This window comes from Lutjanus erythropterus, chromosome 10 (genome assembly GCF_056507025.1).
Source record: "Lutjanus erythropterus isolate fLutEry1 chromosome 10, fLutEry1.hap2, whole genome shotgun sequence".
NCBI classification, from domain to species: domain Eukaryota; kingdom Metazoa; phylum Chordata; class Actinopteri; order Lutjaniformes; family Lutjanidae; genus Lutjanus; species Lutjanus erythropterus.
The window spans coordinates 6,660,238-6,686,952 of record NC_139326.1 but is presented as its reverse complement, the minus strand read 5'-3'; the positions used below and the strand labels follow the sequence as shown (position 1 = coordinate 6,686,952).

General features: G+C 40.4%; 1 protein-coding gene across 2 annotated transcripts in view; it reads right to left on the bottom strand.

The window, feature by feature from the left end:
- Window positions 1-26,715, bottom strand: part of tcf7l1b (transcription factor 7 like 1b) — a 49,429-nt gene that overhangs the window by 19,049 nt on the left and 3,665 nt on the right. For both annotated transcript variants that reach the window (XM_084728074.1, XM_084728075.1), the window contains exon 4: window positions 1,700-1,783. In XM_084728074.1, coding sequence (XP_084584200.1) covers window positions 1,700-1,783 — 84 coding nt within the window. The remainder of the gene's footprint in view (window positions 1-1,699; window positions 1,784-26,715) is intronic.

Sequence of the window (26,715 nt, the reverse complement as noted above, 5' to 3'; positions counted from 1 at the left end):
TTGAACTCCGATTAACATGAAACATGCAGGATAGAATTGTCAAATTTCAAAGGAGACGCCACGGCTGTAGGGTCGTTGTCATGTTTTCTTCATCTCTGATGAATTATGAGTCACAGTTTTTACAGTCAGATTGTACTGTAGGAAGGACACTGAGCAAGACTAGAGTGGACTACAGACAGAGAGGCGGCTGCATCGTCATGCTGAATATCGGAGCAGGTAGATAATCTGTCGACAAGCGTTTCACTAAAGTTTGAATGCAATCGGCAGAAGGACAAACGTCACAAACTTATGGAAAGTAAATATTTCCATACACAGAGTGATGGATACTTATTACTCAGACAATGACGTTCAAAGAGACAAAGGCCAGACTAAAAGAAAAAAGCACCAATACGGAGCCACATGAAAAGTAACAGCAACCGCTGAAGGACAGAACAGAAACAAACAGAGCAGAGAACTCAACCTCACTCAAAGCGCTTTCATTTCCTTTAAGCTCAGTTGCTATCATCGGTCTCATTGTTTTGACCTTTTGTCTTAATTCTGTCCCCCCCTCGTACGCTTTATGACGTTACATGCTGGCTACATTGCTTGGAAACAGTTTGCCGCAACAAAACCTCACACAGTAGCTGCTGTGTTCTAAGAAAAATCAACAGGGTCACTGAGAGGTCATCATTTATTCTAATAAAATATCTTTAATTGGTTTCTATTGAGACTTAAGTCAGTCCTGGATTCCCATGAGCAAACTCAGCCCCCGTCCAACAATTTCCCATTGACTGCTCTCAAAGAGGACTTTGTCATGCGCATCACTGCGATTATGGGATGCAGCGAATCAACCACAAACTCAGCAAGCACGTCTAGTCAGGATATGTAAGGTCAAGGGGCTGAGTCACAACGGCTCTATTTACTAAAGTATGTGTGACAGTGGTTTTCTGCTCCATGCACTGCTTAACACGACTTCCCGGAGCAGAAAACGCCCAGATGCAATCAAACAGGTGAGATGTTAGATAGATGTTCATGTTATCTAATGTTTTCTGTGCCAAACACACACACACAGAAACACACACCCCACATCGGAGCCACAAACCAAACAGGTCTGCTGGGGCCCCGCATTGTCTAACCAGAGTGAGACACCGTGATGACTAGTTCACACCTGTTTGAGAAAGTTCAGGAACGGCAGGGAGGTTCAGACTTTAGAGATTTATGGTGGATGCTGAGTTATTGTAGAGACAGACAGGCCTGCGGGGGCTCTACTGGAGGTGTTGTGGGGGAGAGAAACTGCACACAGATTGATGGGAACCATTAGATTTACACGCGTACAATAACTTAATTATTGTGAATAACCGCATTATAGTGATAGTTTGGTTAAATCATTTATATGGTTGGCAGTAAACTCAATAAGTTTACATGATTTGTTTGATAATTAGGTTAATGTCTTGTAGGATGTAACTCAGAGGAAACATCTTATTAGTGTCATGAAATTGGTGGGACTCATGAAATAGTGTGTGAAATTTTACTGAAGAAAATGTTTTTTTTTCCCCTGCTCCTCCAGCCAACCAAGTAATCTGAAATATTGATGAATATAAAGATAATATATTGATGAATCCTGACTCCACATTTGATCTCAGCTCTGATTCTCTGAGTTTTTGGCTCGGTCTCGTCATAATAGCACAACAGTTGCTGAGTTTCGTGAGATTCTACTTACTAAATGCCCCGGTGTTGGAGAACGGGAATCTTTTAGTCCTGCGGATCCAGGGACGTCCAAAAGAGGCCATTTCATCTGCAGGTACTGTGGAAATGTCAAAGGAAAAGGAGGAGAATTATACAACAGAACCAGACACACTGCAAGGGAAAATCTACAGTCATAAAAACTTATACAATATGCAGGTTGTAACAAAGTGCAGGGCAAAACCTAGAAGGCTACATCTTCAGCATTCCTGCACCTTTTCCAGTGTCGCATCATTTTCAAGGTTTTGCAGCACCTAACAGCTACATATTTATATACATGCATTCAAACTGATTATTTTACTCCTTTTGCACGTTAACTCTTATCTATTGCAGGCCTCAAAAATAAGGACTGCCCACTGCCCAGGGTAAGTCAAACACCATGTCAGTCAAGAAAATCTAGCAAATCACTTGCCACCAACTAGGCAAGTAATAAAAAAGAATTTAACTATTAAACTATGTTGATAATTGATTGAGTAATTTTTCACGCAAAAGGGCAAAAACTGCTATTTTCAGTCTCTCAGATATGGAGATCTCCTGCTTATCTTTGTTTATTATCATATTTAACTAAATATATTCAGATTTTGGACCAACAAAATGAGACATTTAAAGACATCGCCATGGTCCTGGGACTTTGAAAAACCGTGATGGACATTTTTCAGCGTTTTCGGACATTTTAAATAAAACAAATTAAAAAGAAACACAACAGAGGTTCCTGCTTCAGAACGTGTCACCTGTCTGCAGTAGAGCCAAAATCAGACTTATTTTATTTCTTTATCTAAAAAGCAAACTATTCAGAGATGCATTGATTTATTATGAAAATAATGTTTTTACAATTTCATGCATTTCATCCAAAGCACTTGTCAAACCTTGACAACACAACATCACAATATGAGTGTTTTCAAGGATTCAAGGACCTTTTATTTTGCACATTTACAGAAACATACAGGGTTCCCAGACTGCAGTGCTACCTATAGTCAAATTATTTTTCTTTTACTTATCTAATAAATAGCATTATACTGTTGTTCTGCCCATATTCTTTGTTGTCTCTTTTATAAATAAGAACCAAATAGAACCAAACCATGTCTGTCAGTCACACTCTGCATGTATGATCATTTTATGACCTTGAATTAAAAAAAAAAAAAGAATAGGGGCAATTGTCTGGAAACAAATATTTTTCCAAACGTTCCTTCCTTTTTTCCACACTCATCCAGACCTGAAAATGACTAACATCATTTTCCATACATTTCCATACTGTGTAGGAACCTTGAACATAGGGAACAAATCTTTTCCTAGAGCGTGCAAAAGTTTTATGAATGGTGTGAAGCCCGCAGAGACCTCCAGCAGACACCTGTACGGGACCCACATTGCTGCTGGAGTTGCAGACAGTGAGTTCTGGCACGGGGGAGAGCAGGCAGAGCGATGTGAACACAGCGGACTGGTGGAGGACTGTGAAATTGCCGTTTGTCAAGGAAAAACAAGAGGCCAGCTGTGGGCGCCCATCGCTGAGCGGGTGGGAAGAGACAGCTGGAAGGAAGCCCCATGTACAGACAGAGCTGCGGATTCGGAGCTGACTCCTGTCTGTCCGTCTCGATTGGTTTGGCCTTTTGACCTGAGCGTGGCCCCTCCTCTTTTTCAGTATCACCATTTTTCACACGTGTATCAAAGTTATCATAAAGGCTTGCGCAAGTGTTTGCTTTTCCTCTTTTTGTCACTGGTGCCCGGTGCCATGGAGTAAGAGCTGAGGTTTTTGTGATTTACTGCTCGATGCAACAAGCTGAGCAGTTTTTTTTTTTTTTTTTTCCCTCAGTCCTCCAGCAGTGGAGATAGCACGAAGCCAGAGCTGCAAGAGCACGGCTCAACCATCTGGTTTATGAATCAGTTTAAATACCGGACACAGCAGCTTGTCATGCATGCGGATTCTCTCCCTGGTACAATTTCAAATTAATTAAAAGGGTTTTATATGATAGGTTATGTTTGGCTCATCCAGGTCCATGTAGTGCAGAGACATAAACGTATCGCAGGTGATTTTTTTAAGCTGCCTTTTGGACATGGAAGTGAATTATGGAATATGCATTCCATCTCTAAGAGGCGATTACACAATCTCATGCATCTCTTGTTATCATTCGACAATGTATAGTGACGTTTTTATTTATATAACATTATGCCTATGAATTCAGTTTGACGTCCACTGAGAGCAAACATCTGACAAGAAATGTGGGTCTCTGCCACTTTAAAGGAGCAATATGTAATAACTGTACATGCAAAAATTATATAGAAAGCATATTAAATAGACTGAAGTGAGTAGTTTCCCCCCTCCAGGCTGACTGCAGGAGTGCTGCAGAAATGCAGGACGCAAGCAACATTTTAAATTGACAATAACAAACAACATCAAGTCCTACACTGTAAGCTGATCTGTTTATAACTGTCAGCTGTCTGTCTGTCACAACTCTGAAAATACATTCCATACAATCTGCATTCATTTGAACTCTAATTAACGTGAAACTATCAAACAATAACACATTATTAGAATTATTATATACTATTAGTGTCGCTGTCTTTCTCATTATTGCTGCTATAATACATATTTTGTTACTATAAGTTTTCCATTACTGATATTATTTCTGTATTGTTCTGTATTTTGTGTTCTTAATAAGTTTGTGAAATTTTTTATTTAGGTGGACGTTTCAAATAAGTCATCTGTGTTAATTATTATTAATCATTTTAAAAATTAAGTAATCCAGTATTGTGACAACACTAGTGCAAAATAACTAAAACTAAAGAGGACACTGCAGTCGTGTTTTTGTCAAAGAAGAGAGTATTTCAACATAACATGTTTCCTTAATCTCTGATGACATATCATGCTCATTTTAAGATTCTTTACAGTAAATATATGACAGACTTCCCCTTTAAAAATGACTGACAAAGCCAGTTCAAGAATTTATGCAGAGCTTTGTCCACTTTTCCAAAGTTGGTGCAGGATAAATGATGACAAACAAGCAAACTGCAGGAGTCATGCATTCAGGTTGTGATTTTTAAAACTTCATTCATCAGTCAGGGTTTGTAAGGAGGAAGGAAGCTTGGATGGCTGCGGGTTAAAAATGGAAAAGACATTATAGCAGGAGGGGGAAAAGCAAGAGGAGGGAGAAAGAGGAAAAAAAAAAAAAAACATTTTCAGGAATGAGTTTGTCGGAGCAGGCAGAGGGTATTGTTTCCTGACAGCTGGGGTCCAACAGAGCGCCGAGGCAGGGGGAAGGGGACCCTTTTTCCCTTCGAAAAAGGAGGGGAAATTCTTGGAGTTGACATCAGCCCTCTTCATTTTCACTATACTGCTCAAGGCTGAATCGTAGGTTCCAACTAATGGGCCCAAGTCCATACAACTGTCAGGAGGCAGTTGCTTTTAGAGGCTGCGAGCTCCCTATTGAAACTTTACTCTGCTGTGTGCATGGTGCCTAATGAATGCTTCTCTCCGGAGAGAAAATCCAAAACAATGCAGTTTTCTCTGTCTAATCTATGTCAATCATGAGTCCTTCCACAAATGAAACAAGCGCTATTGTGAGCGTTTGGTCTTGCCCGGGCCGTGCCCACCCCGGCTCTCCCACCCAATCCATCCCTTATTTGACAGCTTCTGCCAGGACCGAGGAACATGCCCCCAGGCGCTTTTTTCTGAGCGCCTACTTTTCTTTTAATTGCCAGTGTGCCCTATGGAACGACTGTTCACACACTCCCCGAAACATCCAGCCAGGTAATGCCAGCCGCACACTGTCACATTAGCTCCAGTCCTCCAGACTTACAGCAGCAGCAGCACTAACACATGAGAGGCAGAGCGGAGAGGGGAGGGTGTTTGGGTCTATGAGTTGTTTCAGGAAACAAAAGGCGAGGAATTGTGGGCCGTGCTGCTCAGCAAAAACTTTCTCAGTGAAAAAAAAAAAGAAGCACAAGGGAAGTGTAAGAAAAAAAAGTTATGAGAGGCAGCACTTAAAATGGATGATTCAAACCATTATTACCAGGGTTGGGTTGTAAAATGTATTGTGATACAGTCACTAATTACCTGTTAAAAATGTAGTCAGTAACCTAATCCATGTTAAAGTAATGTAACTTGATTACTTTCTTTTACTTTTGGATTACTTTAATACCAAATATGGGTAAACTGTTCAGCCTGATAGAGACCAAATCACCGTGACGTCACGCCAACAACAACAGACACTTCCGGGTAGAAAACTGGCAGTTTGTTTGATGATGCAAAATTGTCAAACTTCTTACTTTCCGCTTCTATTTTCAGCTGTAACTGTAACATTTAACGATATAGTTAAACACAGTCACCAGCATCACCAAACATATTTTTCATTAGTAGTAGTGCCAGTTTTGACAGTTTAGCTAGCTAAATGGATTTCTTTGTACGTAATGTTAGCGGTTGGTCTGTGCAGTTAAAGTTAGCTGTTGTTCTTACAAGTAAATGTGTCTTTAAACTTGAATGTTGAGTTCTTGGATGATGACAGTCTTTTGACTCCTGAAGGCAGAGCTGTCACTGGACTATGATGTTCCTCTTTTCTGCCTTTTACATCTCTTTTATCTGTAAATTTAGCGGAACACAGGTACCTTTAATTATGGAATCCTGTTACATGTAATCTGTTACTCTGCAAGCCTGGTTATGACATGGTTTAAGCAATATTCAATGTTAGGAAAAGACTGAAACAGGAGATTAACTAATATCTGTGTAAGTGCAAGACATTTAGTAATGCTTTATACGTGCCCTTATTTTATTGGAAACAAATACAGACATATGGTCGGGGCCCATAGCAATGTCTGTTTCAGCATGGGAGCTGGACGTGCTGGTAAATCGACTCGGACGGAGTACTGAAAGAAATGTAACTAAAGCGAAGTTTAGCTGATCCATTTTCATAGCTCTCTAATTGTCTTCCAGCCTTCCCCGCTGCCTCCAACACTCAGAATAGACATCAGTAGAATGTGCTACTTTTACAGGACCCAGATGCGACAAAGGTGGCAGTGATGCTGCTGAATTTTTCCAAAAAGCTACACTGGAGCCCTTTGGTTTTTTGAACACAGAGAATGCAACATATGCTCTGGGGCATGTGGCCTGCCAGAGCTGGGTTCTAATTGTTACATTGCTCTCACAGAGCGCAGGAAAACACAGCCAAGAGTCTTTGTCATCTCTGAAGTGTGTGGTGCCATACTGCAGGCCAACATCAGAGCACGGAGAAGAGACAGATGTCTGGACATTTGCTGTCAAACTAAGTCAGACTCTCTGCCAAAGGGACAGAAAAAAAAATCCCAAACTTTGCTACCAACTATCTGCAGACTTCAGGGCTGCGGTGGGAAGTCATAATGGCTGTCAATCAGACCAAAAGTTAAGTCAAAAGTAATATTTATCTGGAATAATATCTATATTTATATGAAGTTTGCAAAATAGGGCTGCCACTAACGATTATTTCCATTGTTGAACAATTTCTCAAATAACCGATTAGCTGTTTGGTCTATAAAAGGTCAGAAAATGGCCAAAAATGTCAATCACTGCTTCCTATAGTCCAAGATGACGTCCTCAAATGTCTTGTTTTGTCCACAATTCAAAGATATTCGGTTTACTGCCATAGAAGACTAAAGAAACCAGAAAATATTAACATTTCAGTAGCTGGAATCGGAGACTTTCTTCTTTTAAAAATGACTAATCCATTATCAAAATAGTTGCCGAATCGATTAGTCAATTAATCGTTGCAGCTCTAATGAAAAACTAAATGTCTACATATGGCTGCTGCATAGTTTTCGTTTTCCAGTTGTACAAACATAATTCAAACCTACATTCCCAAAAACAATTAATGCATTTTTTTTGCACGTGATTAGGTCATGGCTCTTTATTTTGTTTTATTCAACAAGAAAAAAAGAAACACTGTAATTTAAAATAAAAAAAATTACTTTGTATAAGCACAAAAGCTGTGCACATCATATTTATTATTTAATGAAAGATGTTTATTCGAGTTTTCCTTCTGACTTTTTATGGCAGTATTATTGTTACATTCCTACTAATTACTATTATTACCTAAAACAGATTGAATGTTAATGCTTGTTCTGCTGAATTGCACTAACTCGATCAATCAGACAAAGTCAAACAACAAATAAAGGAGTGAATATGCATGAAGTGGCAGCTCAGACGCTTGTGAAATGGCTTCGCCCAACTTGAGTTGAATGGCGGAGCAGCAGGAATGCCTCGACGGATCGCTCCAGCAGATAATGTCAATCACCTACTGTGTGGAGAACCCCTCCCCATTGTTTTCTTTTACCCCCCAACAGAAAACAAATGGGCCGCACAGCTTGCTGTTTGGCTGAGGTGTTAATTACCGTCCCCTGCCCATATGAACAGCAACTTCAGACAATAGGCCCCTGTCAGGCCCCCTGCGCGACGGGCCCTCCCCGGTTTGCTCTGCTGAGATCACCTGCTCATGCGGGGCCATTGACACCTCAACCTGATCTATGCATGAAACATAATTTGACAAAGACAATGTGATAAGTAGCCCCCGCCTTGTTTCAGAGTTTGCATTAAGGCTCATTGTTTGCCAACATTAGAGGCAATTACACTGACAATTCTTAAGCAAACCTCAGCAGTCATTGTGCTAATTAGTGTGTAATTGATGGGGAAACGACAAGCAGCTCAGCTGGTCAGATCCACAATGCACTACTGGGCCACTGCAAATTTTTCTGAATGGGGACCATGTCCTATTATCCGGTCCACTATGAAGTAAGTAGATTAGTCAAGGAGGAAGTTATTAATTAAAGCTATCTTAAAGGAACAGCTAACCCCAAAATCAAAAATACAGTAAGTGTGGCCTATGGAGCCATTTGTCCATCAAGATTTTTTGTTGTGAGTTTCAGCTTTGGAGACATCAGCCATGGAGATATCTGTTTTCTCTCCAATATAATGGGACTAAATGGCACTCGGTTTGCGGTGCTCAAAGCTCCAAAAAATATATATTTGAAAAATTCAAAACAAGTGTCTCTATCCAAGAAATCATGTCCCAGTTACTCAAGATTATCTGTAGACCTTATTGTGAGCAGAGCTACTGTCTTTATAGCAGAAAAGAAAGTGGTTCCTACATGAAAACTGCTCACAAAAGGGTCTGTGGATTATCTTGAGTAACCATGTCATGATTTCTGGAACACCTCTACATGCCAGGGGAAAAATAAGTATTTTTGGTTTATGGGGATCCCTTCAAAGGAGGGTACAAAAAGAAAGAAACTACAAAAATATTTCAGCATTGGAGAAATCTGTCTGGATTTCTGACCCTGCTGGATACAAATCGGCCACATCAAGCACCCGTAAAAACTACAGGAACTACTTTTTTCCCTTTTTTGGCTCCTCAATCGAATCTTTGGGTTTACGTTATATTAACCAGTGCTGGAAATAGCCTCCTGCTAATGGCGACCACATTTGAAGTGTCCATTAGCCCATAGAGGAATGAAGTTAAGTGACTATGACAGGGGCACTCCCTCAGTTTGCCGGGCCTCCATTGTGACCCGGTTGGTCGTCCCGCACTCTTATTCACAGCCAGTAAAAAAAACTGGGTCAAAGGTCACACATCCAGAGTGCTGCGGTTTCTATGGTAACGTGGCCTATTAAGGCCAGGCTCATTGCCCTCTTAACATGCTCTTGTACACAAAAGAACTATTAGTGCAAAGAGGGAGAGAGGAGAGTGAAGAGGGGAGGCAGCAGAGCGAGGGAGGTCCTAACAACACGGCGGCAAGGTTTTTCCAAGATTTCCAAGATGGTTTACACACACTCCGACGCCCGCGGCTCCAACCACCTCTATATGTGGCAGACATGTAACTTAAAGGGATAGTTTGCCCCGAAATCAAATACATACTTTCCCTGTTTTCTACATGGAACTACTCACATCAGTGTCTCTAGATTATCTTGAGTAACCAGGTCATGAATTCTGGACATCTAGTTCTGTTTTAGCCAAGACATCTCTATGCTCGATATCTCCTGCAACTCCAGGGTTCACCATTGCCCGGGGCAGGTAAAATACCATGTTGGGCTAGTAAATCTAGCACTGGACTGGACAAATGGTGAAAAAAAAGTTTATTTATTACGTTATTTTCATGCAAAAACTGCAGAAAATGCTGTTTCCTGCATCTCAACTACATCTACGGAGATATCTTTTATCAATTTATTATAGTATTAAATGGAATAACTTTGGTTTTTGGACTGACAAAACAATCAATCAATAACTTTATTTGACCCCAGTGGGGCAGTTGGCTGTGCAGCAGTGGAATGCATAAATAAAACACAAAGCACTTGAAAAGACTGAAATAACATTTTCACTATATTCTGACATTTTATAGACCCTGCAGCCCAGATTAAACATAACAATTAACTCAAGACTTGGTTGTTATTTGATAACCTGCTAATAAATCATCCAATTAGTATAGGGGCAAGTAAAAATTGAATTTCTGTCCCACTTGCCAAATTGGGCAAGTGAACAAAAACTATCTAGACGGATAAATAGCACTAAAGGTCAGAATAAAACTGTGAAATTTTGATTTTGGGGTGAACCATCCCTTTAAGGAGTTTAGAGGACACACAGAAGAAACTTCTGTGTTATTCGTTATTCCAAAATCAGAAAAAAATCCAGTCCACATTTCGTGCAAGGAATTTCCAAGATCCAGCTTTAACAAAAAAATCAATGAGCAGGGGCGTCATGTGACCACCTCATGCATATTCTGCACAAGGCCAAACTGGCCAGCAAACTGGGTTTATTTGAAAAGTCCTGGGAGTGAATTTACTGCTGTTTCAGTAATAAAACAGCATTAACAGAACACAAGGCCAAAATAAACCCCCCCTTAAAAAGCTTCTTTAACATTCTGTCCCAGTGAGTGAGCTGCGACTTCAGCAGCAGTTTGCATTTTTGCAACTCAAGCAATTATTTGTATCAGTGTTTATTTTTTTTCTTCCTTCTACATGACACGATCCTGAGTTACAGCTTCCTGCATCCACACAGCTTTTAGACTGTTACCATGCAGCTCATATGAGTCTTTAAATCGCTCTTATTCTGTCTCATTGACTCTTTTTATCGGGGTTAGTTAAAGGAAAAACTTCTCCAGTCAGTCACTCTGAGGTTAAAGTTAGGAATAAGTGAGTAATTCTGTTACAGCAGGTCATATAAAACTCACTGTATAATTAGACACACAAGAAAATAATTATGCATCTGGTAAGAGCAAGGCCATCTCATAAAGACAGAGTGGAGGAGGGCGTGAAGCTATTCAAGTCAATTATGTGAAGTCAGTTATGTGGTTTCCCGTACCTGGGAGATCTGCTTATAGACTCTCCGCCGCTTAATGTCAGCGTGATCTGATGTCAAGACGGGCTACACCTCAAATGTCAAAGATGTCCTTTTCCATGTCCTGTGGCATTGTTTGTCCAGTCAGGCAGGAACACAACTTTTTTTTATTGTTTTGGGGAGTAGCCTCGTTTCATTGAAATTCACGGCCGTAAACGTCTGTATAATTAACTCCAGAACACGAGGTGGTTACCAGCGGTTGGCTGGATGTTTACAGTAAAGCTCGACTTAGAAATCAAATGTGTGTGTGTGTGTGTGTGCGCGTCGGAGTCTAGGTGTTTGTGCGCCAATGACACACAAGTGAGAGCTGAATATTTCATTTATGACCAAACACAAATTGACTGGAGACAGCATGGGTTACCAATATAATACAGCGTTTCCTGCCAAGGCATTTAGGAGGCAATAATAAGTCCAGCATGCACCCCTCACGCTGAACGGGGCAAATACCACAGCACGGTAATCACTCCAAACTCTTGGTGAGGACATAAAAATAATCCTTTTCTCTTCTTTTTCCAGATAAATATTTACCCCCACCCTCCAAGAGTAAATTTGAGCACGTCTGCTAAAAGTGTGGCGTTTTTTTTTCTTACAGGGCACACTGGGTGATTGTTTCGTTTTTTGTTTTTTTTTGTGAAGCTTTTCTTGGCTCCTTTTTTTCAAACTTCCTAAAAGCAGCTGACAGTGGCAGGAGAGGCAGCATCTTGAAGGAGAAACGTCAGTTCTGAAAAACTGAGGTGGGCATAAGTGGGTGTAGTGGAGAAGGCAAGAGCGAGCGAAAAAAAAAAAAAGGGCCTAAATTAAACACATTTGTTTCTGCTCTCACATACCACAAGTCTTATGAAAACAGAGGGCTGATTGTGTTCACTCTGCAAGTCCACCCCCCCCTCTCTCTCTTCACCACCACCCAACACCACCACCCAGCTCCACACCCCCACCCCCCTGTCCTAAGCAGCAGCAGCAGCAGCGGCGGTAGCCCCCCCCTCCACACACACACACACACACACACACACACACACACACACACACAGCTGCCTGCAGATGCCTCCTGTGTTTGCTCTCTGAGTGCAGGCGCAAATCTCCAGGCCCCGCAGACTTGTGGGCCCTGCCTCATCTCACATTTTACTACCTGACATCCCTATCACCCCACTGCTAACCCCGCTCACTCCACTCTCCGTCTCCGCTCCGCCTGCCCCGCCAGCACCGCCGCCTGCCTGCCTGCCTTTCCAGCTCTGCTCAAACACACAGACACATTCACACGCCACAGGTATGCTTAGACACTCAGTCCTGTTGCACAGGGCCACAGAGACTGACTGTTAGAAGAGAAAACCATACCGTCTAGGATCATTAAATTAGATATAACAAAAAGGGTGTCATCTGCATATCAGAAAACCAAAAAAAATTAATTAAATTAATCAAAATACTTCTCTTATCTGCTATTTTCTGAACAAACTACAACCAAAAATAATAATTTGGGGACTGTAAATAATCTGATTTGACATATAATGCTCCATATGTTACACAGGATCTAACTGAATAAAAAACAATTTCTAAAACTTGGTTCAAACTTCCACAGAGTGCGACAAAGCTCACAACTTACTACCATGACATTCCCCAGGATTAGTTATGCGTATTGTCAGCGGACTGCCGGGGAGGTCTGGAACGTGGCCAAGGTATTTTTATACCTGCAACATTTGTAAAAGTCATTCCCCTGCAATCTACAGGCTTCATTTTCATCACGCTGCGCGTAGTCATATTGAGTGCTAAATCACGAGCTACTGAAAGGTTTGGCTGTAAATTCAAATCACATTCACATCCAGGGATCCTCTTACATGTCTGAAACTTTGTAAAGAATAAATTTTCCAGTACGAACGTGTAGGTTTTCAGGAGGGTTGGGGGAAAAAGCCTTTTGCAGGAGTCACAAGGCGGGATGAGGTTGGGTCATGAGGTCTCCCTACCTCTTCAAGGTTCATCAGGTCTCTTGAAAGCAAAACAATGGAGTAGAAACACAAGCAAAGGGCTGCCAACCTCCTGACAATGTCATTTTTTGTTCTGTCTAGGGCTGAGATAAACGACTATTTTCACCGTCGATTAATCTGTCGATCATTTCCTCGATTAATCGATTAGTTGTCAGGTCCACAAATTGTTGATCATTTGGCATCTCAAAGCCTGAGGCGTCAAAGAGGACTGAAGAAACCAAATTAGTCAATTTATGTTTGGTTGATTGAAAGAAAATTTGTTGTAAAATGTTGCCAATAATCATCTTGATAATTGTTTATTCATCTCAGTCATTTTTTAAAGCAAAAACGTCAAACATTTGCTAGTTCAAGCTTCTAAAATGTGATTTAATAATAATAATAATCCGTTGTAGAGCTGCAATGATTAGTCAATTATTAGTCAACATCAAAATCATTGCCAATTATTGTGATATATTAACTGTTTTGAGTCATTTTTAAATGATAAAATATCCAAAATTTCAAGTTCAGACTCTCAAATGTAAATATTTTTTGATTTCTTTACTTTTCTCTGACAGTTAAGTTTGAGGACGTCATCTTCAGGTTTGGAAAACAGTGATCAACATTTTTCTGACACGTTATGAACCAAACAACTAATCCATTAATCCAGAAAATAAGCTGCAGATTAATCGATGATGAAAATAATTATTAGCTGCAACCCTCTCAGAAAATATTAACATTTGAGGAGCTGAATTCAAAGAACTAGGACATTTTTTTTCTTTAAAAAAGACTAAAAACTTAATCATATTATCAAAAAAGTTGGTGATTAATAAATTAATTGGCATCTAATCAATTTATAGATTACTTGTAGCAGCTGTGGTTCTCTACATATTGAATAAATTACTTTTTACACATTTTGAGAGGAGACTAACTACCATTGATTTAAACAAGATGTTCCATTTTCCAAGTTGCTGAAAAACGTCTCCATAACGTTAACCAGACCACTGCGAGCTCAAGGCTGGACATGCTATTTAAAACAACATATACAGCTGTTGCTATCTTTCAGTTTCAATACAATCTAACGAGAACGGCGAGGTGATTACGATCAGGGGCTGCTGTAAATATCAAATTCCCAGGGACGGAGTTTAGGAGAGGCCCCTCACAATTACACAGTATTCAGGAATGCAGAGCATGAACCGCAGCAACATGGAGCTGAAGACAAAACGCTCACGTCCCATTTTGGACGTTTAGCTCACACCACGTGACAGAAGGAGTTTACGGACAGCGTTAAAAAAAAAAAAAAAAAAATAGGAAAGTTTATCTTTCATGAAGAGCTGTTTTCTGTGAGCCCCAAATCTGCACCACAATGCAACAAACTTCTCCTCAATCCAAACTGCACACTTCTGCAAACAATTAGTGTTAACCCCAGAACTGTAAGCTGCTCACAGAGAGAAAGAGAAGGAGAGAAAGAACGAAGGGGGAGTGACTGGAGAAAGAGAGGGCTGCTTGTGCACAATTACAGCAGGGATTTATGGCCTGAGAAACAATTTATAAATCACAGCGCCTGAGCTAATGTGCTCCAGATTGTTCTCCATGCAGCTGCAATTTTGGTCTGCGTGAAACAGCATAATAAACCTGGCTGGGGGACATGTTTGGGTGGTGGTGGGGCAGGGAGAAAAAGTTGAGGTTGTGGGTGGTGGCTGATGTGGGTGAAGTTGTGGGCTCACAAAGTTTCTGAGGTGTTTCGAACAAAGAAACTGAGAAGTTGTTTTTTTTTTTTTTCCCAGCAGGCTGATGTGAGATTTTGCTGAGGTGCAATTCTTGATTGTTAACGTTGAGAGAGAAAGAGAGAATAAGGAGATTTTTGCAGGAATATAAACTCTCAAAACATGCAAATAATACCAATTAAAGGAAGTTTTCTTTGGCAATAGCGGGCTTAAACAGAAGCTGGACAGCACATGTAGAAACAAAGAACAAAACAAGACCTGTGACTGAATTATTACACAAGTTTCCACTGAGAAACAATTAAGGTTTCAAGACAAAAACCTAAGCCAGTTTTATGACCTCATTGTGAAACTGCAAGTGCGAACTCTACCCTTATAATTCCTGAGTGAAAATTAATTTTAGGTTATAATAAGAAAAGACAAATGTTGCAAACTGATCCCTTCATTGTGGCTGCAGGCCGGTGTGGAAGAAGGGATCGGATGTGCTGAGGGGAACCCTGGGCTTTTGTGGCCACTCAGCCAACTGGCCCTGAACCTTGACCTCTAACCCTTCACCCTGGGGGGCAAACAAAGCTCTGAGTGACATCTGAAACTAGACACTCTGTGGGGAGAGAGTGTCTGGACAGGACTCAAATAACCCCATTAACTCTTGCAGAAAAGATTTATGGCTTTTTATTCCGCTCCCTGCAAATCTCGACGCTGAAGAGTCGCGCAGATCTGTCAAAAATAATCAAGCAATTAGGAGGTGTGCACCTAGTTTTCGTCTTGTTTACTTGCCAACATCTCCATCTTGCATGAAGATAAGCAAAAATGTTCCATAATTAACGACTCCGAGTAGTGATTAGCAGTGATGCACACATATGCCAACAGTTAGTCTGCATCCAAATAAATTCTGCTTAATACGAACAACATGAAGCTTATCTTCAGGCGGTTTTAAGAGAGTCACTGATGCATATTCACCAGCACCTCTGATGTATTCTATGCAATGGATTACGTAAACAGCCCTGGCATTAGCAGACTGTAAACAAAAACAGAGAGAAAAGTTGATGGTAAATGTGCGGCGGTGAATGCGAGCCTCCGTCGCCAGAATGCTGAAAGCCACTGTAGTATTTAAATCAGGCAAGGAGGGAGGAAGACTCGGCCAAGCATTCTGTAGCTCAGCTGTGAGGCTCTAAGCCGTTGCCCTAGGGTCTTTGTCCTGCCTTTCAGGGCAAGTCTGAGGTAGTCAAAGACCCTATTCATGACCGGCGCTCCCCCTGCCAACACACCCATACAGCCCCAGTCAAGTCAGCCGAGAGCTATAGAGCCTTCCCATTTCACACGAGAATCAGACCTGCCCCTAAAGCCTGCTTCAGGGATTTCCAATAGCCAGCCCCTCCAAGCCATGTACAAATCAAACAAAAGGGCTCCTCGGCCTACTCCATGTCATATAGGGCTGATTAGATCTTTTTTTTTCCCCTAATGTAGCTACTCTAAATTTGAAGCAAATAAGTCAGTCACATTTGCAGGGGTTTTGGTATGGAGCCATAGGAATGGATGAGGGATTATGTCAGCAGAAGTGTTGAGCTGCCATCCAACCCTCCTACGTCCGCTGTTATCATCCAGTACAAGAGTCAACTCATACTTATCAGGGCTCGGACAGTAAACTCACCTCCAGAGTCAATACTGTACTTGGGTACAGATTCGATAAGTATTGCAATTCGATATTACAATTTATTGCAAATTTTGTTTCCTGGGCCGCGGGAAAAAGCTGAATCATACTCTTCTAATGACTGTATATACATGTACATATACATGTTGGTCAGTTTTTCTGAGTTTTTTTCTGGAATTCTGAGTTTGAGCTTTGACCCTTTGAGGCTGCTGTAGCAGCTCAGAGTAGACTGAATAGTTTGAGCTAACAACACAAAGTCAGCAGCTATTAGTTTGTTTTCAAAGAGCAGAGGAAACAAAAGCTTGTAAGCATGAGCTGACGTGTTGTTTTGTGTTAAGCATGTGAAAGTAAAATGGAGGCATACGGTAGAATAATATTACTGCGATTCCAGCGTGTTAATTGTAATTCCCTTCATGTGTTAGCATCGAGCTAGCAGGCTAAACACTAGTTTAATGAAAACTAAATTTTCATATTTTGTTGATTTCAGAAGCTGCTAAGCGCAAAGCGAGCACATTTAACAAAAAGAAGGCAGTCAGAAGACAAACCTGAGTTTATCAGATGATAAATCACACAGAGAGACCTAATGATCATCTGAGGAAGTCACAACAAGGGGAATCCCCGCCATCGCTAAAGACTGCCTTATGTCTGAAGAGCACAGGGCTCTGGACGGCAGCCATTAATCATAACTAATAGAGAACATTTTTTTTCAGAATTTTTAATTTGGTAATCGAGGTCAGGAAAGAGTGAGAATCTGTGGCCTCGAGATCACCGTAAAAATGTCAGCCCATCAGACGTTTCTGCTGTTTGTTCTAACAGGATCCACAAGTCTGAATGCAGATAAGGAGGCCACACATTTGAGATGACTTGTGCCTTTGCTCGGCTTTAATTGAATTTGCTGCACCGCAGAACATTGTGACTTCTTAATAAGTACAATTGGTTTATGAGGGTAACTGAGGGAAGCAGGGGGCACCCAAAGGTTACGTTATTATCAATATTAGGAAAGCCTGATCTTGTGGGAAAACTGGGAATGGGGAAAGAACTTGTATTTATGATATCTGGCAAACAATTACAGACGATATGGACTTCTGCAGACTGTTTTTCACATTCCCTATCCCACGCTTTAACCAAAACAGTTTTACCTAACCTTAAAAAATGTTAAGCAATTCCAGAATTATTTGACAAATAAAAATATGAATGTTTTGCAGAATATAATATATAAGATATACTTTCTGAATCAGGGTTTGAACATCCTTTTATGAGTAAAATTCATCCACTTTCAGGGGACCGAAACCAAAAATTTCCAGACTCTTTAAGCCTTTATTATCACCTATAAAATGTTAATATAAATGCAACTGCAAATCCTCTCTAGAGCTATCAATTATAATGTCATTTTGTTTATTTAACCAGCTGTTCATTTTGATCATAATTAATTTGCAGAGTTTGGGGTCAGCAGAGGACTTATGAATGACAAATAAGAAGTAGAGATGATATAACGGGACCAAATGGCACTCAGTGCAAAAAAAAAAAAAAAAACATTGGAAAAGCTGAACAGCAATGCCAGAAATCATGACCCAGATACTCAAGATAATCTACACACCTTGTTGTGAGCAGATTCATGTAAGACCTACTTTGTTTTTGATGGAAAGGAAGTAGATTCGACTGCAGAAAGAAATTGCTGGAGCACCACAAGCTGATGCCATGTTTTTGAACTGTCCCTTTAACTTAAAACAATGTAAGCAGTTTCATAGTTATTTGACAAATAATGGCCGTTTTGTAGCATAAAATTAAAACACATACTTTCTGCATTAAAATCAGGATCATTCTGATACCTATACATGTGTTGAAATGCTGGATCGGGTATCGGCGAGTACAGAAGTGGATGAAGGCCACACAACAATGGCAGCAATCATACCTCATCCATACAGCGTTAATAGGAGTTGTTAAAAAAAATAACAGGCAAAGTTCAGGTAGCAGAATCACTATCAGGAAGAAAAAAGTGGTACTGGAGTTAAAAATGTTTTACTTATTTTACTTCCCTAACTACTTGTAAGACAAACCCATTACGAGCTGTATGTGCATTATCTTATACAAATTTTATTTTAACAACCTTTATTTTGAAAAAAAAAATGGCTATCTTCCCCCTTGTATTTAGACAAGCTTATTGAAGTAACCACATAGTAATGTCTCCTGCCTATATAAATATATTAAACATGGAAAATTCCCTTTGGCTCCCTTTAAGATTTATGTAGCCAAACATACGATCCATTACACACACTACTGGAGTTTTTAGAGCTGGAGCTAAATTCAGATTACAGATGGCGCCTCAGTCTCATCAGTTACATCATCAGTTACAGCTGTACATTTATTGCATGTGTAAGTTTTAATGTTTATTTTTTGAAAGGTATCATGAAGTGAAACAGATCCACGCTGCAACATAAAACATATAAAAGAGGAAGAGGAACAGCGACCCGCTATTCGTCAAGTAATAATCTACGTCGATCCGATCAGCCATAAACTGTCTGTGTGCAGCAGGTCGCACGTGTTTGCAGGTGCAATGTGTTGACGTGACATGTGTCCGTCAGGGGACATGAGGCGCTCCATTACAGGACAAACTCAGTGGGGAAGCAGCCAAACTGATTTATAACTCCTGCAAGAAGAACAGCTGCTCCGCTCGCTGTCAACTAACCTCATCCTGGACGGATATCCATCCACTTCTTAATTTAGTATGACCACTACAACCTCGCTGATACTACACACATACTTGTACGACATGGCCTTTAACTGAGCCAGAGCAGGGAGAACGCATTTCTATGGCCTGCATGTGAACTGAAGCGAAGCCCGATACAAATCTCAGTAGTACTGATGCAACATGTGAATGATCTGATAGCCTCCCGCTGTTTGCTGATTGGGCCGCGACTGTGAGGGAATGGCAAAGCATTGTGGTCCGCGCTGGAGAAACGGCGCTCTGTGGGAGACAGAATCCCTCAGATAAGTGAGTGCCTCAAGGTCTGGAAGCCGGCCCACCTCGGGATAACAGGCGAAGGAATAGCAGGACCCGTATCTGCCCCAGTTTATGCTCCCACCACCACATCTCATCAACAATCTCTCCTCCTGCCTGCTCTGCCTCTCTGCTGCTGCCTGCAGTGCTTAAACTGAAAACAGCTGCTTGGAATACCAGACTGATGAAACCCTGTTTAGAGCTTTTGCTTTTTCTTCCTGCTGTACAATCACGTTTTATTAGCATGGAGTGAAGCGTTTAAGGTACAATTATAGAGGGAAAACATTTCTTTATGTGAGCTAAACAGTAGTGGTTATGGCTACGAAAGGGCCGCATGCACTTACATGAGACAGTCCAACAATACAGTTTACTGTCACCTGGAATCTGTTGCTACATTTACATGGACAGTGTTCCTTCGATCCAATTTAGAGCTGCAATGATTCAACTGGTTGTCAATCATTTTTACTAATTTTCCAGAATAAAAATGTCCAATTTCTTTGACTTCAGCTTTTCAGATATGAATAATTTCTGGATAATTTTGTTCCCTGTGACAGAAAACTGAATATCTTTGGGTTGTGAACACAACAAGACACGTGAGGGCGTCATCTTGGGCTTTAAGAAAAATCATCAACATTTTTCGCCATTTTCTGACATTTTACGGACCAAACAACTGATCAGTCAATTGAGACAATGATCAACAGATTAGACAATAATGAAAATAATAATTAGTTGCAGCTCTAACCCCCCCTTCTGATTAGAAATTCCAACCAAATTAAGTGATCCGATAAAACACGTTAAATGAAGAAGCAGAGGAAGTGTTTCCGCCTGTAAAACACTGGCATCTTTAAATCTTTTAAGGCGTCTAAAAGGGGAGTTGTATCCACTACTGACTGGTTTTGTTTCGCTCCCTCCAGGAAACTCGTTTGTGACACGTCACCAACCAGCGAGAAACAACTGAAATAAGTGTTTATCTGATTATCAAAGGTTTACACTGCCTCTCTCATGCCGACTGAAAATTCCCTCTGATCCAACTTTGCTCTGATTGGGCTATTATTCCGATTATTTGTGGAACAGTGGGCTCCAATTTAAACACAGTGGCTGTTTCTTAAATTTGATTGTCGATAAGATAAATTAATTCAAAAATGAACTACCTCGGCTCTGATGCAGTCACCTCTGAATGTTTAAAAGTTTTGCGCTGGAATTTGTGTTATTCTAAATTTTGACACCAAGACTTCATTTACTGCAAATGTATATCGGTTCCAAATATTGTTTATCGGTTTCTTTAATTAATAATAATCGATATTCACTGCTTCCAGCTTTTTAACTGTGACGATCTGTTGGTTTGTGAGCTGTTAGTTGCAGCCATGTCTTGCTACATGCCTGTGACAAAAAAAAGAAGGAAAGAAGCTGCTGAAGATTTAAGCCAAGATCAGAAATAGTTTCGGGACACCTGGGAGTGAGTCTGACTTCCCTCATGATAAACCCAGGGGGGGCCACCCTCCCCCTCCTGCAGCAGGACTCCAGGTTAATACCACAGAACAGACATGACTAAGCTGGTATTCACATGACACATGATACGTGTCTCCACCTCCCATATCTCCATATCCAAAAACACTTCTTTTACTTTTTTTTTGGAGACTTAGCAGCTGTTGAGGACAAGAGATAGCAAGCTTTGGGTGTCTATTTCTTCACCTTCAATTCCTCTGTCTTTGAGTTTCACAATGACTCAATTCACCGCACGAGGATTGCAATTGTTCAAAAGCAGGGACAGAACATGTGTAGAGCAGCAGTTTTATCTGTAAATAGCTGCAGATTTTCTGTTCATTGGAACGCTTCGATATCTAACTCTTTAACAGGATTTTTTGTTGTTGGATGTTGAACACATGGTCAGCAACACATGTTTAAAGCGCCTCAGAGATTTTGGAGTGAATTCAGGTGTTCACCTTTAGCTAAATGTCTCTGAACTCAAACGCCCAATTTTTTCACAGCAATGTACCGAAGTACGCCGCATCTCTGGCCAAACATAGCAAATGAGAAAAACACATTAATTGATAAAAACACATTTGCACACATATTCATCTTGGCACTTCAAAGGGATTCATTGATGTCACTGAACATGGGGAGTCTGCGGCTGGAGAGGGGAGATGTTGGTTATCCTTTCCTCAAAGGGTGCTGAGATGCTCCTGATGGGCCCCGCGCTCGAGAAGCCAGAGAGCGCTATAAACAGAATTTCTAATGTCAGGCGGGCGAGTGGGTGGGTTAGGTAGTGAACTAGCGGGGCTATGGGGTAGCAGGAGGAATTGACGCCAGCTCATGCTTTCCACAGAGACCAAAGAGGGAAGGATACAGACCGGGACTGACACCATTTCACACAGTTCTGTACAAGCGATGTTCAGGAGCGAGTGCGAGAACGAAACACACTGCATGCTCCTGTAAAACTCCAGAAGAAAGCTTGTATGTGAAGCTACAAACTAGAAAAAGTGCATCCAGTATCCGGTTATGACATCTACTGATTTAGACAAGTGATTTATACATGTTGCGCCATGTTACAGCAATATAATCACCTCCATAAACTGCTTTGGTTCGTGCTGCACTCATCAGACCTGACAGCGATTACCCCTGTGTAACATAAAAGTAATTACTGAGACATACAGCTGTTGAAACATGCAGGTTTAGTTTAGCTTTTCCAGCACTTTCCTGGTACCTAAACCAAAACTTTTCCAGATTCTTGAAGTCTTTGCAGGCTTCAATGTGCAGATTGTTCAATTTATTAGTGGGTATCAAATAACAACAGAGACTAAAGTTAGCAATATCTATAAAATGTCAGAAAATAAAAGAAATGTCCATCCCAGTTTTTCAAAGCCCAAAGTGACTTCTTAAAATGTCTTGCTTTGTCTAAAATCCAAACATAGTCTGAAGATAGCAATTTCTGCATGAAACATTACAAATTACTACTTAATTAATTCTTAAATTATCTTTTACTACTTGCTCAGCATGACATGTTATTTGATGTTTGATGTCACAATTATTTAATATTTTTTCTAATTTATCTAGGAAATACGACAATTGTTTAATGTATAAAGGTTTGTGGTTTACATAAATGATTGTGCAGACAAAACATCACATTATATCGAAAATCAAGTGAAACTGAGGATTTTTCCAATTTTAACTTACAAACCTCGAAACAAATAGAAACTGTACACACTCATCCAGGCTGTTACATTGATCATCTATCAAAAACTACTCTGTCCTATCCTAATCAATTATTCATCACTTATTAAATGAATTGCCAGCTATTTTGATCATTAACTAAGTACTTTTTTTGTTAAGAAAAAAGGCTAAATTCTCTGATTTCAGCTTCTGAAATGTGAATATATGCTGTTTTATTTACTACTGTGTTTGGGCTGAGGACAAAAAAGACATTTGAGAATGTTATTTTCAGCTTTGGGAAACACTAGTTGACATTTTCCACAATTTTCTGACAATTTAACCGATTAATCAAGAACATAATCAATAGATTAATCGATGATGAAAGCCCTAATCCTATTCCTTCCTTAACTTTAACCAAAACAATATCAAATTCATGAACATTCCTTGACAGCAGAATCTTGAAAACCAGTCAAAATAAAGCATTTTCCAAACTTTCAAGACTTTGTATGAACCCTGAATATGCAACAAACTGACAGTGTAATCAATTAAAAATCCTTCTGTTTTCATGTAAAAGTGCAAAACATCTCCTCCAGTCCTTCTCTCACTAAATCATGATTAATTTCATATTTCAAGACATTTTTTCTCCTTTGCCAAATTTAATTTAATTTCCTCGAGCCACAGCAATGAGTTCATTATCAGAATTAATCACTCCAGGCATGAGCCCTCCGCCAGCCAGCGATGGCGTTTCTGCGGTCGCTGGCGATCTGTTTTTAATTGAACAGAGCCACTAAATTGATGTAGATGTGTTTGCCTTTGAAGAAAAAATCTTTTAAAAACTATCAGGCTAGTCAAAAAACGTTAGCTCTGTTGACACAGCGCTTGGTTGAAAAAATATTTGTGCGCTAGCGTTCAGGAATACAACACTGAGGGTTGTCAGAATGTGAGCCCTGTACACTGTTCCCTCTGTTGCAAAGTAGCCTCACCTGAACACCCTCCTCCTCCTCCTCCCCCGCCTCCCTCAACTCACAGACTTTACACACACAAGCGTGCAGCACGCATGGCCGCATGTGTGCACATTCACACACACACATACACACACAGCAAGGTGAGTGAAATGCCAAGTGAGCCACCTGATGAAAAGACACCTCCACACACACAAACAGCGTTTGCTTATGCAGGGAGAGGCCCTTTTATTCGGTGGGACAATGTCTGTGTTGACTTTTCTTTGTCTGCACATTTTTAAGCACCAAAAGCAACAGAAAGAATGGAAAAAAAAAGAAGTCAGACAGGCATGCAGTCACAGCCACTGACATGTTCAGACTTATACAAGCTCTCCATTCATATCTCAACCTCAAACAATTTTCTATTCAACAATCATGCTCGGGAGTTCGAGTGACCCGCTGCGTATATTTGATGAAGATATATCCGAGCGGCTAACCTCGCTCTCGCTTACTCGCCACCTCTCACACACAAGAGGCATTTCGCCCTTTAGTGACGATGATGATGTACCAGCGGAGTTATCTAAAAGTGCTGATGAAGCTGACAAGTGGTGGCGTCAAGCAGAGTGTGTGTGTGTGTGTGTGTTCGCCAATTAAATGTGGCAATAGTTCGTCACTACAGGAACAATGCAGCGATAATCACATCAATGAATCGCCAAACAATAAGCTGGATTTGTCAGGCTGACTTCGTATAGAGGGGAAGGAAAAAAAAAACAGCCCACAGCAGGCTGCAGAAGTCTGGTGGAACATCTCTGCAAACATAAAACCTCCTCCTCTGCTCTCAGTGGATTACAGCAGAATGTCAGCTCTGAGCAGGCTTTAAATCAGTTATGCTTGGCCCTCAGGGGAACTCTGTGCTGATCCCATGTAGGCCTGTCTCTCATTGCTCATGATAGGGTTGCCACATCCAAATTTAAAAGTTCGAGGCCTCAAATCTTTCACCGTGTAGCACATTTGCGGAGTGAAATCACTGCACGATGACTCTTGAGCAACATCTTGTATCTGTTATTCAGCTGTGCAGGCTTTTAAATACTGAATATACGCTCAACAAAAACAAACAACACTGAAGTTTTTGCTCCTATTTTTCATGCGTTCAAGTCAAAGATCTCAGAATTTTTCTGTGCACACAAAAGGTTTATTTCTCTCAAATTTTGTTTGAGCTTGTTAAAATCTGTGCCAGTGGGTGACACATAAACATGCAGATTAAACAGCATGATTATCGCATGTGTGCCTGGGCACAATAAAAGGACACTAAATTAGAGATCTACCCATTAGGGCCGGATATTGTTTAAAGAATTGTGATGCGAGTACCCTTAAAGTGATACCGATACCAATAGAGTACTCATTTTGATACCTTAATACCAAATAATAACCTTTTTTCTAGATTTGGGTACAAAAGAAGCATCAAATGCAGGTAGAGAATGTGTCTGATTGGGGAAGGCTACATATTACATGGTACTGGGTTATTTAAATCAATACCTGAAAAGGTTATTAGTAGTAATAGTAATAGCGGTTAGTAGGATTACATGAGGTTGGAACTGAACTTCAGTCTGAAAAGCTTGTGTAGTTTGTGTAATGTAAGTTGTGTAAAAAAGAGTTAAAGTTAGCTATTTTATGTTGCATAATGCAAATGTTACTTTGTGTTAGTATTTGCAATGTGTTTGTTCAGAATATTTTTCAGATTTTGTCTATAAAACTACACATTTTAGAGCAACCTTCTATTATGACAGTCCAAGACACACCTGTGCAATAATCACGCTGTTTAATCATGATTTCTATGTGCCACACCTGTAGAACTGGGTATCAGTATTCCATACCTTTAAGTTATTGATCGGAATAACCCAGCACATAGTATCAGAACTTCTCCAGTCAAACAATACCTGCATTCAGTCTTTTTAGTACCCATATTTAGGACAAAATGATACGATATTTGTATGGCTATATTACATGCCTGTGGTGTCGGATAAAAATAAATGCATAAAATGTGGAAGGATTATTTCAGGAAAAACTGTGACTAACATGATGAAGCAACTAATAAGGCATGAAGAAAACATCATGGTGGACAGCTGCACTGTGTAAAAAAGGTATTTAATAAAGTACTCTACTGATATCTGTATAACTTTAAGGGTACTGGTGCTGGTACTAGTATTGTAATGTTTTAAACGATACCTGGCCCTACACAGCTGTCAGGTGGATGAAATATCTTGGTAAAAGAAAAGTGCTCACTAACATAGATTTCAACAAATTTGTGAACAAAATTTGAGAATAATTAACCTTTTGTGTGCACAGAAGTCCGAATTTTTTTACTTCAACTCAAAAATCAGAGCAAGAAGGAAAGTGTTGAGTTTATATTTCTGGTGAGCATATACGCATTTTACAGCTCTTTTATGACACAAAAATACCAAGATGTCAGGCCGGAAGGTGGAGTTGTAAATAGATGCATGCAGGAAATGTAAAAATGCCTCACATACACATACACACATGCACACATTGTTCTGTCTGTAATTGTAAAAATATTTACATTGCACTCAAAACCATGAAACTGCAGCTCTGCACCTGGAAATGTGGATTCTGTTGCCTCATATTAATCCCATGATCTGTCTAAGAGACATAACTTTAATATGTCTCATGCAGCACAAGCACAACCACATACCACACCACGCTTATAAAACAAATCTGTCAGTCTCAGCAGGGCTTTCCAAGACACACACACACTAATAAACTGTTTGCAGGCACCAGGAATTGTTTGTATCTCAACACCACAAGAGGTGACAACACAAATGAGGTTACCCTGTGGGCAAATGTTATCTCACGAGCCAATCAGCATATTTCCACACAGTGATTATGCACCACAAATGTAACTGTGGAGCTCATTAGTTAAACTAAGTTGTTGGCCAGACGTGGGTGCAGTATCATCCAGTAAATTTGACCGCGTTGAACTTTATCCACAGGTGCAAACAAGCCAAAACTCCGGAGCGCGACAAACCTCTCATCATCGATCAAAATCCACTGCATTCACACTGAGCCATGAGCAATATGGGGGACCTTCAGACGTCTGCTAAGTATGCCAGCTATTGTCTGGCTGCATGTTTTCTGCCACGCTGATGATTGACAGTGTCAGCTCACTCTGTCCCATTGACCTCATTCTTTTTTCTTTTTTTTCCCCTAATGTG